This window comes from Chlorocebus sabaeus, chromosome 2, assembly GCF_047675955.1.
Source record: "Chlorocebus sabaeus isolate Y175 chromosome 2, mChlSab1.0.hap1, whole genome shotgun sequence".
In the NCBI taxonomy this organism is placed as follows: Eukaryota; Metazoa; Chordata; class Mammalia; order Primates; family Cercopithecidae; genus Chlorocebus; species Chlorocebus sabaeus.
This window is the reverse complement of record NC_132905.1, coordinates 61,026,365-61,044,292: the sequence shown is the minus strand read 5'-3', so window position 1 is coordinate 61,044,292 and position 17,928 is coordinate 61,026,365. Positions and strand designations below refer to the sequence as shown.

Here is a 17,928-nt window from a genome sequence, read left to right as displayed (position 1 = left end):
CTGTCTCTCTCCTCTGATAACATCTCTCCAGCAGCATTTCTTCTCTGTGTGCAGGTGGGGTCTATCCAGCATTGCTTCATCTCTGGGTCTTTGGAAGGGCGTGGGGACCTAGGACATGCTAGACATTTCTTCCTTGTGGAGTGTTCTGGTGACTTTCTTGCCAGAGAATCAATTAGGGCAAAAATAATAACCGTAATCGTTAGAACTGTTATTCGGTAAAAGTGAGACTATATTTATACCACTAATCGTGGAACCATGGACTTACCATTTACTATGCACAGTGCTTTACTGAGTCATCTCATTTAATCCTTGTGCCTCTGTGGATGTGACACCATTTACATGTAAGGAAACTGAAGCCCAGAGAGGAACGGTGTTTGCCCAGGGGCACATGGCTAGTAAGTGGCACATTTTGACTAGTGGTCAAAACTACAGTATACAGGGGTTATTATTCCCATTTTGTGCTAAGTCAGTGGAGCTGGGGGAGGCCAATGAGACCTGGCAAGGCAAAGGAAGCAGTCCTGGCCTCAGGAGACTGGGCTGAGACCGGGTGCTTCCTCCTGCTTCTGGGCAGTCTCGCTGGTTTAAAACCCTCATCCCAAGGATGCCTGGGTGTGGACCTAAATACACCCAGCACTGGAAAGTTCTCAACCAGTGCTTGTGAGGTTTTCCTTTCTAGTTCTAGTATATACTTCTCAGGAATCTTCAGAATTCCCCAGTCAGCTTCCCAAAGGAAACTAAATTTTCTCGGAAAAGCAGGCTTATCTATTCAACTTAAATGGCTTCTTTTCAAACAACTGTAATGTCATCGTTCTCATTTTTATGAATAATTAAATCTTGGCATGTTAGGCTAAATTAATCATTTTTGTCTGTTTCAAATTATATTGTCTAAATATGGCTAAATTGTTACGACAACATACTGGAATCATTGAGGATGTTGTTAATGTCAAATGGAACCTGAAATCATCCACACCGGCCGTGTGAACATAATTTAGAGACTTGTATTTCATGCTCAGAGCTGTCCCTGGAGATTAAATGTGTGAACCGATCCTGCTGAAAACTCTGTTTCCCTCCATGATCTATCTCGTTCCAAAAGCTGGTGAGTAGCCTTTGCTTATCACGGCCAGTGTCAAGAGGTGAGCACAAGTTAACCTCAAAAACAACATTCAGCCCAGCCAAGTTTTCTGTAAATATGGTACATGATTAATTATGTCAGAAGACTATTTACTAAATGTGAAAAAATCAATAACACTCTAGGAAGAATGTTTACCCAGCCTAGGATCCAAAGAAAGACTCTAAAGCCAGGGAAGTTTTTGAAAAATACAAGCTCCGTGTCTCCAGCAAACATAGGGGAGGTTTTGCTCCTTTTTCATTTTTGCTTTGGCAGGGATGGGCCCTGGGGGTGTGGGCTCTGTCTCTTCTCTGGTCATTGCAATCAGAGCGACATGACTTTTGTCCACTGATGGCGGCCACGTGCCAGCCCTTGCAGGAAGCGCTTACCACTAGGACCTCATTTAATTTAATGCCACTGACAGGACAGCGGCATCCTGACTCTTAGCCTCCCTGTTTTGTAAACTAAGAAACCAAGGCCCCAAGAAGTGAAAGTGTTGGTCCCAATCCCGAAGCCAGCAACTGGCTGAGGCCCGAGTTCCAGTTGCAGGAGTAGAGTCCAGGTGGTCTCAGGCCACAGTCTCCTGGTGTGATAGGAATTCACTGTTCCTGCCAGGTGCTTTTCTGAGCTGCTTCTTTTAGGTGTGCACTCTCTTAGTCCTCACAAAGCCCTGTGAGAGGTGGAGACAGCTGAGGGTGTGGAGTTCCAGATAGTCGTACCATATAACAGTGGACAGAGTGGTTCAGTTGTGACCTTAGTCACACAGCTTGTAAGTCACAGAGTGGGATTGTAACCCAGTGTAGACAGGTTCTATCCTTTCTCTTTTTCTTTTTTTTTTTTTTTTTTTTTTTTTTTTGAGACATGGTCTGGCTCTGTCACCCAGGCTGGAGTGCAATGGCATGATCACTGTAACCTCTGCCTCCCTGGTTCAAGTAATCCTCCTCCTACCTCAGTCTCCTGAGTAGCTAGGACTACAGGCACACGCCACCACACACCACTAATTTCCTCTTTCTTTCTTTCTTTCTTTTCTTTCTTTCTTTCTTTCTTTCTTTCTTTCTTTCTTTCTTTCTTTCTTTCTTTCTTTCTTTCTTTCTTTCTTTCTTTCTCTTTCTTTCTTTCGTCTCTCTCTCTCTCTCCCTCCCTCCCTCCTCTCCTCTCCTTTTCTTTCTTTCCTTCCTTCCTTCCTTCCTTCCTTCCTTCCTTCCTTCCTTCCTTCCTTCCTTCCTTCCTTCCTTCTTTCTTTCCTTCCTTCCTTCCTTCCCTCCCTCCCTCCCCCTTTCTTTCCTTCTTTCTTTATCTTTCTTTCTCTTTCTTTCTTTCTTTCTTTCTTTCTTTCTTTCTTTCTTTGAGATGGGGTCTCAAACTCCTGAGCTCAAGTGATCCACCCACCTTGGCCTCCCAAACAGCTGGGATTACAGGCATGAGCTACTGCCCCCCAGCCTCTATCCCTCTCAATGCAGGACAGACCATCAATCGATGAGCCTCCCCCAAGGGGAGACAGGTGTCCTCAAGTGGCTTTGCCTGCAGCAATCCTGGCATCTTGGTGCCCAGAGTGAACCTTGTAGCACCTCTCACCTCTGTACAACACAATGACTTTCAGAAATCATCATGTCATCATCAATATTCATGATTTTTCTAGTTTTTTAAGTTTTAAAGCAAATGATTAATAGAGGACAAATTTCAATTTTACAAAAATGTTACTCAAATTCTGTTAAGCACCTCATGTATGAGCTAAAATTTGTACTGACAAGCAAAAATATCAGGTCTCATAGTTCTCACTCTGTTTCTGTTTTAAACTTTGGACACAAAATCCCTAAGTGGTCCCATAGAATGACAGGTGGCAGTGACTCCAGTTCTGTTTCATTCCCTTCACCATCTCTGTGCCACTGTTGCTCACTGTGAGTCTAACATATACCTTGTTGTGCCAGGAAATACGCAATGTGCTTTGCTTCCCTTTTTAATTCAGTTTTTAGTTAAAAAGAATAAAAGGAAAAAGAGAGGCCAGATGCCTGAATGATCCACAAACCAACTAGTCTGCTCCCAAATAATTGAGATTAAACTGTCCCCATATTTGAGATCAGAACATTCCATTCCAGCATCATGTAAAGTAAATTTTTAAGGCAATTCAAAAAGAAAGCCCAGAGTACTCACAAAGACCGCAGAATACACACAGATGATGTGGAGCCTTTTGCTCAGGGTACATGTCATGCTGTTAGGCTCGCCATGGTTCTGGAACACCTAACGTGGCTTCCGTCCAAAGATCTGCCGAGAAAAACTCTTTTCATCTCCTTCTGCTGATTCCTGCTGTTTTAAGTATCAGTCCTTGGAGAGGTTTGGTATAATCTGCTCTCTAAATAAAATGGGATGAATCACCATCCATGGGGAATTTAGTATGTGAGGTGCAGAATTCCCTCAAAGTTTGCATTCAGACTATCTTAAATTCTTTGTAAAACTCCACCAAATCCCTCCCAGGAAAAGCAAGCTCTTCCTCCTCCCCTGAGTTTGAAGCATCATGCCCTCAGCCTCTAAGAATCCCCTGTACCGCCTCTAAGAAGCATCACCTATAGGTGGGAGCAGACACAGAAGGGCGGGGCTAGAGCTAGCGAACCCAGCTGTAAGTGTCCTGGGTGAATTAACCGACCTGAGCCCAGCAGGCAGCAGCCAAAGGGTGAAGGGACAGAGTGGAAGTCAGATGTGGGGGAGAAGGAATAGAAAACTTGCCCTGTGTCTTGGCAGTCAGTGGGTCAACTTGGGATGAAACTGTGTGTGTGTAGTTTAGACAGAGGCTTGCTTACACGTGCAGCATGTCTAGGGCTCAGCAACAGTCTCAGCGTCCACTCTCTTCCCAACTTGCTTTCTCCCTAATTCCAGAGGGGAAAGTTAAGCATGATTTCACTTTTATTAATGTTAGAGCAAGAAAGTTTCCAGAGGCCCTGTTCCCACCTCTGCATTTATAGATGAGAAGTGGGGCTGAGTTAACCAAGTTACTGAAAATAATAAAGTAAAATTCAAGGACCCCCAGGGCAAGGCAGTTCTGCATTTTACATGGCCTTTCTCACTGTTGGTGCTTTACAAATACTTTCAAGTTTCTGTAAGGTTAATGGATAAAAAAAGAGTATATGTCTTGCTAGTTCATTTTCTTCTTTAAGATGTCATCACTTGGCTAAGTGAATAGTAATTGGTTTGAAAGTTCCCACATGGAAGATGAATAACTTACAGCTAAAGAAGATATCTTGACAAAGATCTGGGGGTCAGCGTGGCTAACATGCTGAAAGTCACTCATTTAGCCCATATCCTTAAGCACCAACTAAGTAGAATGTGAGGGAATGCTGCAGATCGCAATCTACCCCTGAGGAATCCACCTCTGAGCTGCACGAACAGGGGCCTAGACCACGAGAAAGGCTTCCTGCTATAAGTGGATGCCAAAGCTGCAGGATCAATTTTACAGAATGTTAAGAAGTTACCCGCATGAAAATAAACCCTTAGAAATGCAGCTTTTCCCAGGCAGGGGAAAAGCTTAGAAAGGCAATCTTTCCCAAGATTGACCCTTGCCAAGCTCAAATGCATGGCCAGCTATGTTGACTAGGAGCCAGGGACACCAGCCTTCCCTGGACCCCTCACAGCTGTCTACTCACCCAGCTCTGACGGCACACTCAGCGTCCCGAGGAGGCAGGTCACAAGGACAGCGGGCTAGGAGACCCTGAGCCCCAGGAGGCAGTCCCCCATGTTCTCAGAGCCAGGTACCTCCAGCGGACACAGCCTTCCAGGACCCCATCTCCCCGCAGCACAAGCAGGAGCCATGCAGTCCTTCTGCGTGCCCAGTGCCCTTCCCCCCACCTCCGCCCAACCTCGAGAACATCTGACCTGGACCCTCCACAGCTCTTCAATCTTCCTTCTCTAATCTGAGGGCCAGCCTAGTCCAGGTGGTTATCATCTGACCTGGAAACCTGTGGCCACCTGCTGAGGGGTCCCCACCCCCTGCTTGGGTCCACTGGACGAAGCCCCAAGCCTTCATTACTGGGGTTCACAGGCTCCATCTTCTCCTGAATCCTCCCTCCCACTGCCTGGGCCTTGGTCTCCCTGCCCTTCACTCACTCCCTGTCCCCAGGGCTTCTGTACATGCTATACCCCCATTCCAACACCATTCCACATCTGAGCTGCAAGTCCTTTAGATTCCGACTTTACTGCCTGTCTTCTGCAGAGGAGCCTCTCCTAACTGCCCATCCCCCAACCAGGATGCTACCCTTGTATTGACCATGACCTCCTCCCTCCCCTGTGCTGCCTGAAATAAAGCCATCAGTGCTGTGACTTGTTCGAAGTTGTCCCACTCTAACAGGCCTCAAGGATCACAGAGGCAGGGATCCCCTTCTGGAATCTAGTGCCTCGCTCAGCGCATAGCAGGGTCTTAATCAACAAATGTTTGATGGGTGGGTGGACAAACAGATGGATAGACGAAGGGGCACAGGGAGGGTCCGGTGGCTTCTAGGGAGAGTTCCCAAAGGGTCTCAAATATCTTTGCCAAAATGCAAGGACTTAAGGCACATTCTTAGGAGGGTATCCAGCTGGAGTCAGAGATAGCCCCTTGTTCCTTAGGGAGCCAGCGAGCTCCCAGGCCCAGGGACACCCCAACATCTCCATGGAGGCCACTGTGGTGGTTGCTGGTGCCAGGTTCACAGGTGTTCCCTGTGTTCTCCACCGTGGCGCGTCCCCTGGGGCCTTCACCATCAGTGCAGAGCACCAAAGAGTTGCCGCTGTGTGGTGAATTCTTATAATTGTGCATTGCATCCATTTTGAATGTAATTTGGACCTTCTCCTACCAGAAGCAGGGCTTAGTCGCCCTTGACACGGTGTCCAGGGATTTACCCACTCCCGGTCCCTCAATGTGGCTGACCCAGATATCTGCCCTGTACACCCGCCTCCTGTGACCACCTCCCTGTGGGACAGGCAGATGCAGCCCACTCGATGGCCTCAGTGACTCCGCACCCCACAGGGACTTCCCAGACATGCCGCCATGCCCACCTCTCAGCCACAGGGACCACACGGAGCCCATGTCTTGTTGCTCTAAACCCACCAGTGAGAAGTCCCCATGGGAAACCCGCTTGGGAAACGCCCTGGACCCCAATAAAGGCTTAGGCCTCAGGTCCCTCTCTCTCCCTTCACTCCCCCCCGCCCCAAGTGAGCGTTCGTGACCCGGACAGCTCCCACTTTCTGCAGGCCCCGTGGGGCGCGCTGCTGTCTCCCTGGGACCCGGTGCTTCTGTTGCTTCCTGTGTCTTCTTGTGCTGCCTTCTGCGTCTCCCCCAACCCAAGCCCCAACCCAACTCTCCTCCCATCAGGGCTCTTTTAGGAAGTGGCTGTCTTGATAGGAATAAACTGGACATGGGTCAGACGAGAGCCACAAGGTGTCTGTCCAGAGAAACAAGTTTTGTGTAAGAGAGACTTCTGGTCACTGGACAGGGCTAGAATTTATAGTCAGTCTCTCCAAGTGAGAGATAGAGCCTGCTACCAATGACAGGGGACTTGGAGAACAGCCGAGACCCTCCCTCAGCTGAGATGGCGCTGAGGCATGGTCCCCTCAGGCCCCCAGAGTGACCCGGCACCAGCTCCAGCAGCCCAGGGTCACCTTCTCAGCAAGCCATCATGGGTTGGCTTCCTCCTTGTCTGTTTCACTTCCCCTTCCACATAAACTAGTCTCCCCAAATCCTGTCTCAGGGTCCCCTCCTGGGGGATCCCAACCAATGATCTAAGGTCTGTGGCTGCAGGAAAAGCACCCTGTGAGTCCCGGGCTTTTGCTGAGTCGAAACGCGGGAGGGCCTGCCCGGGCTTGGATTCCCGCTCGCTGCCCAGATTTCCGGCCCTTGCTAGGAATCCTGAGCCAGGGGACGTGAGCCTGCAAGGCCTGCACCACAAGGCCGGACACATTTTCATTTTCTTTCTGATGCTTTTTGTGACCCTGCCATCTCACAATGCAATATTTCCACTATGAAACCCCCAAAACTGCCAAATTTCACCCATTTTGGATTAACATTATCAAGGAGCTTGGCATTATGTTGAAAACCCAGACATTCCCACGACCCGGCTCCTATTTAAAAAATGTCTGTCTATTTAAAGTTCAGGATGGGAGGATAAAAGAGAAAAGACTCCCAAAGTCAACAGAGAACATGAGCTAGGCAAAAGGAAAGTCCAATTTGCTTCTAAAAAAGGCTGAAAATTATAACCATCCATGGCCTTGCGTCTTAAGTCTCAGAATTTTTTTTCTTTTTTGATGGTTTGCAAACCAAAGTGGAATTTTATTATGGGTTACTAAGGGAGCTTCCTCGAGTTCCTAGCTCCCAAAGCCTCTGTGCGCTCCATAGCATGCCTCCCAGGCTCCTCATGCCATGAGAAAGAGAATAGAGCCAAAATCAAGCCGGCAGTATCTCCAGGCTGTAACGTCTTCCCCACGTCGCTGAGTTTCCACAGTGCTGAGCCAGGGACCCGGCAGAGCTGCCTAGCTCCTTTTATGAACAACAGCACCGTGATGAAGGCAGCAGGAGTCAGAGAACTATTCATTGCAGGAAGCCCCAGCATCCGGTGAGAAATAAGAAGTACAACAGTACAGGATGCGCCTTGGGTCACGGGGACGTGGAAAGCCCGCAGCCTTTGTGTCCTACTCCTGGCCAGAGTGGCTGCAGCTCACCCCTCAGCTCCCTTCGGGTCCCAGCTGGGAGCCGAGATAGAAGCTTCTGTCGCCGCTGGGCTTCTCGCCTCCTGCCGAGGGGCACACGGAGACCGGGATGGCCACCTCTATGGGCCTGCTGCTGCTGCTGCTGCTGCTCCTGAGGCAGCTCGGGGCCGGGACAGGAGCTGACACGGAGGCGGTGGTCTGCGCGGGGACCGCCTGCTATACGGCCCACTCGGGCAAGCTGAGCGCTGCCGAGGCCCAGAACCTCTGCCTCCAGAACGGGGGCAACCTGGCCACTGTGAAGAGCGAGGAGGAGGCCCAGCACGTCCAGCGAGTGCTGGCCCAACTCCTGAGGCGGGAGGCAGCCCTGACGGCAAGGATGGGCAAGTTCTGGATTGGGCTCCAGCGAGAGAAGGGCAAGTGCCTGGACCCCAGTCTGCCGCTGAAGGGCTTCAGCTGGGTGGGCGGCGGGGAGGACACGCCTTACTCTAACTGGCACAAGGAGCTCCGGAACTCGTGCATCTCCAAGCGCTGTGTCTCTCTGCTGCTGGACCTGTCCCAGCCGCTCCTTCCCAGGCGCCTCCCGAAGTGGTCGGAAGGCCCCTGTGGGAGCCCAGGCTCCCCCGGAAGTAACATCGAGGGCTTCGTGTGCAAATTCAGCTTCAAAGGCATGTGCCGGCCTCTGGCCCTGGGGGGCCCAGGTCAGGTGACCTACACCACCCCCTTCCAGACCACCAGTTCCTCCTTGGAGGCTGTGCCCTTTGCCTCTGCCGCCAATGTGGCCTGTGGGGAAGGGGACAAAGACGACAGTCAGAGTCATTATTTCCTGTGCAAGGAGAAGGCCCCCGATGTGTTCGACTGGGGCAGCTCGGGCCCCCTCTGTGTCAGCCCCAAGTATGGCTGCAACTTCAACAATGGGGGCTGCCACCAGGACTGCTTTGAAGGCGGGGATGGCTCCTTCCTCTGCGGCTGCCGGCCAGGGTTCCGGCTGCTGGACGACCTGGTGACCTGTGCCTCACGAAACCCTTGCAGCTCTAGCCCATGTCGTGGGGGGGCCACATGCATCCCGGGACCCCATGGGAAAAACTACACGTGCGGCTGCCCCCAAGGGTATCAGCTGGACTCGAGTCAGCTGGACTGTGTGGACGTGGACGAATGCCAGGACTCCCCCTGTGCCCAGGAGTGTGTCAACACCCCTGGGAGCTTCCGCTGCGAATGCTGGGTTGGCTATGAGCCGGGCGGTCCTGGAGAGGGGGCCTGTCAGGATGTGGATGAGTGTGCCCCGGGCCGCTCGCCTTGCGCCCAGGGCTGCACCAACACAGAGGGCTCATTCCACTGTTCCTGCGAGGAGGGCTACGTCCTGGCCGGGGAGGACGGCACTCAGTGCCAGGACGTGGATGAGTGTGTGGGCCCCGGGGGCCCCCTCTGCGACAGCTTGTGCTTCAACACACAAGGGTCCTTCCGCTGTGGCTGCCTGCCAGGCTGGGTGCTGGCCTCCAATGGGGTCTCCTGCGCCATGGGGCCTGTGTCTCTGGGACCACCATCTGGGCCCCCCGATGAGGAGTACAAGGGAGAGAGAGAGGGGAGCACTGTGCCTCCCGCTGCAACAGCCAGTCCCACGAGGGGTCCCGAGGGCACCGCCAAGTCTACACCCACCACAAGGAGCCCTTCACTCTCATCTGATGCCCCCATCACCTCTGTCCCACTTGAGGTGCTGGCCCCCAGTGGGTCCCCAGGCCTCTGGAGGGAGCCCAGCATCCATCACACCACAGCTGCCTCTGGCGCCCAGGAGCCTGCAGGTGGGGACTCCTCCGTGGCCACACAGAACGACGACGGCACTGACGGGCAAAAGCTGCTTTTATTCTACATCCTAGGCACCGTGGTAGGCATCCTACTTCTGCTGGCCCTGGCTCTGGGGCTACTGGTCTATCGCAAGCGGAGAGCGAAGAGGGAGGAGAAGAAGGAGAAGCCCCAGAATGCAGCAGACAGTTACTCCTGGGTTCCAGAGCGAGCAGAGAGCAGGGCAATGGAGAACCAGTACAGGTAAAAGGGGCCCTGAGCGACTGGGGGAGGGGATGCGCAGGCATGGGGACACTGACCACAGTACAAAGAGGTGGCAGCAGGAGCAGGCCCAGGTTCCCTGTGGGCAGACACACCCTGGTCCCGGCAGCTGACCCCTCAACCTCCCCCCACGCCAGGCACGCGGGCTCCCTTAGAGCATGCTGCCCCTCTGCAGCGCGGCTGCAGGTAACCTGGGGCTCCCTCCCAAGGTCCAGACGTGCAGGCCGCAGGGGCACCGTGGCTTCCAACACTGTCTCTTTTGTTTCCCATAGTCCGACACCTGGGACAGACTGCTGAAAGTGAGGTGGCCCTAGAGACACTAGAGTCACCAGCCACCATCCTCAGAGCTTTGAACTCCCCATTCCAAAGGGGGACCCACATCTTTCTGAAAGACTGGACTGAAATCTTAGCAAACAATTGTAAGCCTTCTCCTTAAAGCTCCCTTGGAATATGCAGGTATTTTCTACGCGTGTGTGGTGTTCCTGAAGTGGAAGCTGTGTGTTGGCGTGCCGCAGTGGAGATTTTGTGACTGTAATGATTCTTACTCCCCCTTCCTTTTCAAATTCCAATGTGACCAATTCCGGATCAGGATGTGAGGAGGCCGGGGCTAAGGGGCTCCGCTGAATAGCTTCTCTGCTCACTTCGACCATCTAAGAGGAAAAGGTGGGCTGGGCTGCTCATGCCGATTAGGATTGAAATGATTTGTTTCTCTTCCTAGGATGAAAACTAAGTCAATTAATTATTCAATTAGATAAGAAGATCTGATTTTTTGGTCAAAGGGAGCATGTTCAGGACTGGAAACATTTCTTTACATTTGCATTCCTGCATTTCCCCAGTACAAGTCTTGCTAAATGTGAAATTGTTGACATCCTCCAGAACGACCAGAAGTGCAATTAACCTCTTAGGTGGCAAGGAGGCAGGAAGTGCCTCTTTAGTTCTTACATTTCTAATAGTCTTGGGTTTATTTGCAAAGGAAGCTTGAAAAGTATGAGAAAAGTTGCTTGAAGTGAGTTACAGGCATTTGTGAAGTCACATAATCTACAGGGCTAGGGCGAGAGAGGCCAGGGATTTGTTCAAAGATACTTGAATTAATTCATCTAAATGTACTGAGGTTATCACACACTTGACTACGGATGTGATCCACACTAACAAGGAAACAAAATCAAGGACAACCTGTCTTTGAGCCAGGGCAGGCCTCAGACGCCCTGCTTGTGGCCCCGCCTCCACTTCATCCTGCTGGGAATGCCAGTGCTCCGAGCTCAGACGGAGGAAGCCGTGCGGAAACTTCCATCAGGCTGTTTTCTAAAGGATGTGTGAACGGGAGATGATGCACTGTGTTTTGAAAACTGTCCTTTTAAAGCATTTTAGCACAGTTCATAGTTCACAGTTGATGCAGCATCCTGAGATTTTAAATCCTGAAGTGTGGGTGGGGCACACACCAAGTAGGGAGCTAGTCAGGCAGTTTGCTTAAGGAACTTTTATTCTGTGTCTCCCTTTTCCTTAAAATTGGGGGTAAGGAGGGAAGGAAGAGGGAAGAAGAGGACTAACTAAAATCATTTTTATCAGCAAAAACTGCTCAAAGCCATTTAAATTTATATCCTCATTTTAAAAGTCACATTTGCAAAGATTTCTCCCTATGATGATAATGTGGTCGATAGTGTGCACTCTCCTTCTCTCTCTCTTTCACACACACACACACACACACACACACACACACGGCACCATTCTGCCTGGGGCACTGGAACACAGCCCTGGGGTCACCAATGGTCAGAGTCACTAGAAGTTACCTGAGTATCTCTGGGAGGCCTCACGCCTCCTGTGGGCTTTTTGCTGTCACTGTGCAGGAGAACAGACAGAGGAAATGTGTCTCCCTCCAAGGCCCCAAAGCCTCAGAGAAAGGGTGTTTCTGGTTTTGCCTTAGCAATGCATCGGTCTCCGAGGTGACACCCTGGAGCAGTTGAAAAACCACCAGGTGCAGGCCCTTAGAGTTAATACTCTTGCCAGTTTTGAAATATAGGTGCTATGGTTCAGATTGTTTTTAATGGAAAACTCAAGGGGCAGGGGAGGTAAAAGGAAAGATGGAGGTTTTGTGGGGCTCAGTGGGGCATTTGGAACTTCTTTTTAAAGTCATCTCATGGTCTCCAGTTTTCAGTTGGAACTTTGGTGTTTAACACTTAAGGGAGAAAAAGGCTGTGTCCATTTGGCAAAACTTCCTTGGCCTTGAGACTCTAGGTGATGTGTGAAGCTGGGCAGTCTGTGGCATGGAGAGCAGCTGTCTGTCTGGCCATTCAGAGGATTCTAAAGACATGGCTGGATGCACTGCTGACCAACATCAGCACTTAAATAAATGCAAATACAACACTTTTCCCTCTGGGCCTTGAAAATCCTTGCCCTTATCATTTGGGGTGAAGGAGGCATTCCTGTCGTTGGCTTCCCAGAGCCCCAACGCAGTCTGTATGAATCCTGGGGTCCAACGAGGCCTCCTATTTCCACAGCATTCTGATTGCTCTCACAGCCCAGGCCCATTGTCTAGTCTCTGAATTTTTCTGTAGGTGACAACATGCAGCCCCATTTTCAACAACAGGGAGGGCACGGACCCTCTTTGTGGAACCCGCAAGGAGAGAAATGGGTAATAAAGAATCCAGTTCCTCAAAACCTCCCCTGGCAGGGCTGGGTCCCTTTCCCGCTGGGTGGTGCTTTCTCTTGCACACCACTCCCACTGCTGGGGAAGAGCCAGCAACCCAACCAGATGGCTCAGGAGGTGCGTCTGATGGAAACCACTGGGCTCAAACACGTGCTTTATTCTCCTGTTTATTTTTGCTGTTACTTTGAGGCATGGAAATTCTTGTTTGGGGGATCTTGGGGCTACAGTAGTGGGTAAACAAATGCCCACCAGCCAAGGGGACATTAACAAATGATCCTTATCCTGAGGGACCCAAGCTTGCTCGGGCATGGCACAGTGGGGAATCCAAGGGTCATAGTGTGGGGAGAGGTGCACCCTGCCACCTGCTGACTTCTCACTAGACACAGTGTTTCTCTCCAGGTGACCTGTTCAGCAGCAGAACAAGCCAGAGCCGTGGGGACAGGGGGAAGGTTTCACTTGGAGATGGACAACAAGGCAATGAAGACTTGTCATCCAAATAGGTCAATAATTCTGGGAGACTCCTGGAAAAAACTGAATATATTGAGGACCAACTCTCTCCCTCCCCTCATCCCATGTCTCAAAGCAGACAATGTAAAGAGAGAACATGTCACACATGCAGCTCGCCATACCCACTCATTCCTGAATTTCAGGTGCTGTCACTGCTCTTTCTTTCTTCTTCCTCATTTGGGAAGGGTGATGCAGGAAGACAATTCCTACAGATAATCTGAGGAAGGCAGAAAAACCAGGGCAGGACAGTTATCAACAATGCCTTAAGAGGAACTTGGTGAGCATCCTCTGTAGAGGGACTCCACCCCTGCTCAACAGCTTGGCTTCCAGGCAAGACCAGCCACATCTGGTCTCTGCCTTCGGTGGCCCACACTTCAACATCATCGTCATTGCCACAGCATCACAATGCAACACATCTGTGTGTAGCACTATGACGTTATGTTTGGGTGATGTGGGGATGAACTGCACGAGGTTCTGATTAAGGATGTGGGGAAGTGGGCTGTGGTCACTGCTGACCTTGTAAGGCCACCTCAAGACCTGCCTGTTGGTCAGTGGCGGAGGAGCAAAGCTTCAGGAAGGGCCAGCCTCATGTCATCTTCCCCGCAATCAGGCAGAAAAGTGGAGTCAAAAAGTCAAACCTTTATATGCATGTGTTGTGTCCATTTTGCAGGGTGAACTGAGTTTAAAAGAATTTTTTTTTCTCTTCAAATTGCGTTGTCTTTTCCACCCTCATGGGTCTTATCCCTGAGCAATGTTTTGATGGGTGGAGATGATCATTAGGTACTTTTGTTTCAACCTTTATTCCTATAAATATTTCTGTGAAAACTAGGAGAGCAGAGACGAGATTTGACCAAAAAAATTTGAATTAAAAATAACACTGTCTTTTTAAAACTAACATAGGAAAGCCTTTCCTATTATTTCTCCTCTTAGCTTCTCCATTGTCTAAATCAGGAAAACAGGAAAACACGGCTTTCTAGCAGCTGCAAAATGGTTTAATGCCCCCTACATATTTCCATCACCTTGAATAATAGCTTTAGCATGGGAATCTGAGACATGATCCCAGAAAACATCTGTCCCTACTTTGGCTGCAAAACCCATGGCTTAAATCTTTATGGTTTGTGCATTTTCTCAACCAAAAATAGAGGATGATAATCTGAATTCTCCATATATTCACTAATCAAAGACACTATTTTCATAATAGATTTCTGAGACAAATACTCACTGAAGGGCTTTAAAAATAAATTGTGTTTTGGTCTGTTCTTGTAGATAAATGCCCTTCTATTTAAAGTAGAAGCTCTGGAATCCCTTTATTGCGCTGTTGCTCTTATCTGCAAGGTGGCAAGCAGTTCTTTTCAGCAGATTTTGCCCACTATTCCCCTGGGCTGAAGTTCTTTGCGTAGATTTGACTTAAACTTGAATTTGATCCCGGAAAAACCTTGCTCTGTGACGTCAGATGTGATTGTAAATGTCAGTAGTCACTTCATGAACGCAAAATGAGAATGTAAGTATTTTTAAATGTGTGTATTTTAAATGTGTTTGACTAATTCTGAAATTATAAGATTTCTATGCAGGATTTATCTTCATCCTGTGCATGTTTCCCAGACTGTGAGGAGGGAAGGCTCAGAGATCGAGCTTTTCCTCCAAGTTCTAACAAAATGGTGCTTTGAGTGCCATCATGGGTCAACCTTTAGGAAGGTGCAGCTTTGTCGTCCTTTGAGCTTTCTGTTATGTGCCTATCCTAATAAATTCTTACATACATTGGTTGTGAACTTGTTTTAATATATTTCACGACAACTCGAAATACCTGGCAGAACTTGCTTTCAAGGTCATTACATTTATCCATCTCCGTTTTCAAAGAGTTGCTAAAAAGAAGGTACCCTGTGGCTGAGTTTCTGCACCTGCACCTGCTGGACGCGACAGGGGGCGCTGGGCTCTGCCCTCCTTCATTACCTCAGCAAATGTGTTCTCTGCCCCTCAGTGTGCTGTCCTTGGGGACATGGAATACAGAGGGATGCACTGCGCCCAGTGTCCATGGCAGCTGAGTCCACTCATCCATGGTCCCCTCATCACTCTTTAATTCCCTGCATCTTGTAAATTACATGGGTGATGCCTGGCGCAGAATTAAACATGTCCAATGGATGCGATGTGAAAATATTGTCCTATAATTATCATTGGAGCATTTATCACTACTTTGTCAGCAAAGCCCTTTCAGTTTATTTAACTAATTGGACAGGCAGATCAGATTGCTGGTTGTTTGGCTACACAAATCTCATGGTGATTCCAAGTCAGGAACAGCAGATGGTGGTCAATTCTGAGTCAGGCTGCTTTAAGATTGTGCAAAAGGCTGTGGCAAAAGCACAGGGCTTAAGAAGAATAAAGGGTTCTGCTCTGTTATGCTGATGGTACAGAACACTTGCAATAAATATCCATTATTTAGGGTTAAATGCAGCTGATCCTGTTAGAAGTCTAGTCATTCACAACATACACTTGGAAATTATTCCTCAATATGAATAACCATGGCTGTTCTCCCAACACACACACACAAACACACACATGCATGACACAGAGACATGGATCCACAAACACACACAACACACACCCACAAGACACACACCCACAAGCACACACAGTTCTATCATCCTTCTGTCTCGTACACCCGGGGTCAGTGTTTCTCAATTTAGGAAAAGCCTATGAAAGAAAACACGAACTTGTGATGGTTACTTTTCTTGGTGACTTTTGCTATCTCGTTAAAATTTCTTAAATGCTAGGTAAATCATTCGCAAACAAATGATTTGCCAAGAAAAATTAATTTGCACACATATTTATTGCACAACACAGAGTACATTTGTGTTGCTGTCATCAGACAAAATGCAGATTAAAATGAGAGACTCAGACATGTACTACACACCTTCCATGGAATTGAACATACATTGAGTGAGCCTATCAAGTTCTCGGCTGACTCTTGTGTATATTCAGCAAGAGGAGATACGGAGAGCAGAGATGATAAATTGAAAACCAGAGAAGTCACAGTCAGCCTTTCCCTGAATTATATTTGACATTACAGTTGCTTAGAAAGAGAATGACTAATGGGTTTACCCTTCAGATCCTCTGAGTGCCTCCTAGCTCCCCCTTTTCAGAGGAAATTATGGACAGCTCAAGAGTGAAATAGTAAAGAAAGAGGCAGAGAGAGTAAAAGGTGTGGATCACATGCAGTCATTTTTCCAGAATTGTGATTGACTTAAGGATGCTCAGCGTGTAGCTCAGGCACAGGCCCTCTCCTGAGTCCCCAGGGGAACCACCACCGAATTCCCATGAGCAGTTGTCCCTCTCTGAGTTCTAGTAGTTGGATTCTATTTGAGGTTTGTCATCATTAACTTGGATGCTGATGTTCTCTTGTGGTTAAAACTGGTTCACAGAATTCAACTGAATGGAAGTAAGGAAGGCAGGGAGGAAGGGAGGGAGAGGGAAGGAGTGAGAGGGAGGGATGGAAGGAGGGAAATAATGGGAAGGAATGAATGGGAGGGAGGGAAGGAATAAATGGGAGGGAGGGAGAAAACGAATAGGAGAGAACGAATAAATGAGAAAGAGAAGGAAGGAGACATGGGGGAGGGAAAAGAAAGAGAAAACACAAAAGGGGGTAGAGGAATGTCCCAGGTGTGGTGGTCACAATCAGGTCTCACAAAGCTGGGCTTGGAGCCTGAGAAGGAAGGGCTGAGTTTCTCAGGCCGTGCCTGTGCAAATTCCAGGTCGCTTTGTTCTGCTGGCCCTGATGAGGCCCAGCACCCTCCTGTCACCTTCCTGCAAAGCCTGCCTGCCTCTGCCACTGGCCTTACACCTGTCTATATAGTTCATATCATAAGGTCTGAAGCCAAGCCCGTGACCTGTCTCTGTGGGGCTCCTCCCGTGTTCAAGTATCAAGAAATAATGAAATTTGTGAGGTGGAAGAAAATAATTGGGACGTCTACCTTCTTTCCCCTGGGTCTGGCTTTCCAAAAAAGGTTATGTCACAAATGTTTTACTTCATTGTTGAATTCGCCACCTCCCGTCCCATGTGCGTGTGTCAGGGTGTCACCCGCTTGTCTGTTTTCCTTCTCATCTGTCCTACAAGTCCTCATGCTCTGGCCTCCATCCAGGCCCTCATCCCCCATGGCTGTGGCTTCATCAGCTTCTCCTCAGATTTCCACCAGTTTTGTCTTCTATTTATAGCCACGTGGTGAAGGGACTAATACGTGTTTGGCAGATTTCGTCCTTCACCAATATAAAATATACGTTTTTGAACTTTTTCACTTCAAATTATATTATATATGACTTTACAACTGATATACCCGATACATTCTACTGCATCTGATGAATATCTGATTGTTTTTTCCCTAAATTCAGTTTTCTGGTGGCACTTCATTTTGTCTCTTGTAAACAACAAAGCTGGATTTCACTTTATTTTTTTTTCTTTTATTCAATCGAAAGTCTTTGTCTTTTCATGGGAGAATTCAATCTATTCACATTCATTAAGGTTACTAATAAATTTGTGCTGACTTATTTTATGTATTCCATTTATAATGATTCATTGGGATTTCTAGTCTCTCTCTCGTCAATTATTAGATTGATTAAGTTTTCTTTGATCTACTTTTTCCCTTAATAGTTTGGAACTGATATAGACTATTTGTATTCTTCAAATAGTCTTACTTTTTTATTTCACATATTAAAGCCTATGTCTTCCTATCAATGTCCTCATGTTAATCAATAGCTATCTCCTCTCCCCTCCCCCCAAATACTCAACAATCTGTTATTTCTATTTCCTCTCCTCTCAAGTTACCCGAATTCCCACACCATTGCCCACCTGGATTGCATCTAAATATTATTTTTTGATTGTTATACATTTTTACAGTCAAAGCCTACTTAGATGCCATGAGTTTTTCTTGATTTTTTCTCATCTTCACCTCTGATT

At 48.5% G+C, this 17,928-nt stretch overlaps 1 protein-coding gene across 1 annotated transcript; it reads left to right on the top strand.

Moving 5' to 3' along the window:
* Positions 1-7,577: 7,577 nt before the first annotated feature.
* Positions 7,578-14,741, top strand: CD93 (CD93 molecule). The gene is made up of 2 exons (XM_007961752.3): positions 7,578-9,814; positions 10,105-14,741. The coding sequence occupies exons 1-2, from the start codon at positions 7,884-7,886 to the stop codon at positions 10,127-10,129; spliced, it is 1,956 nt and encodes a 651-aa protein (XP_007959943.3). The 5' UTR covers positions 7,578-7,883; the 3' UTR covers positions 10,130-14,741.
* Positions 14,742-17,928: the final 3,187 nt, after the last annotated feature.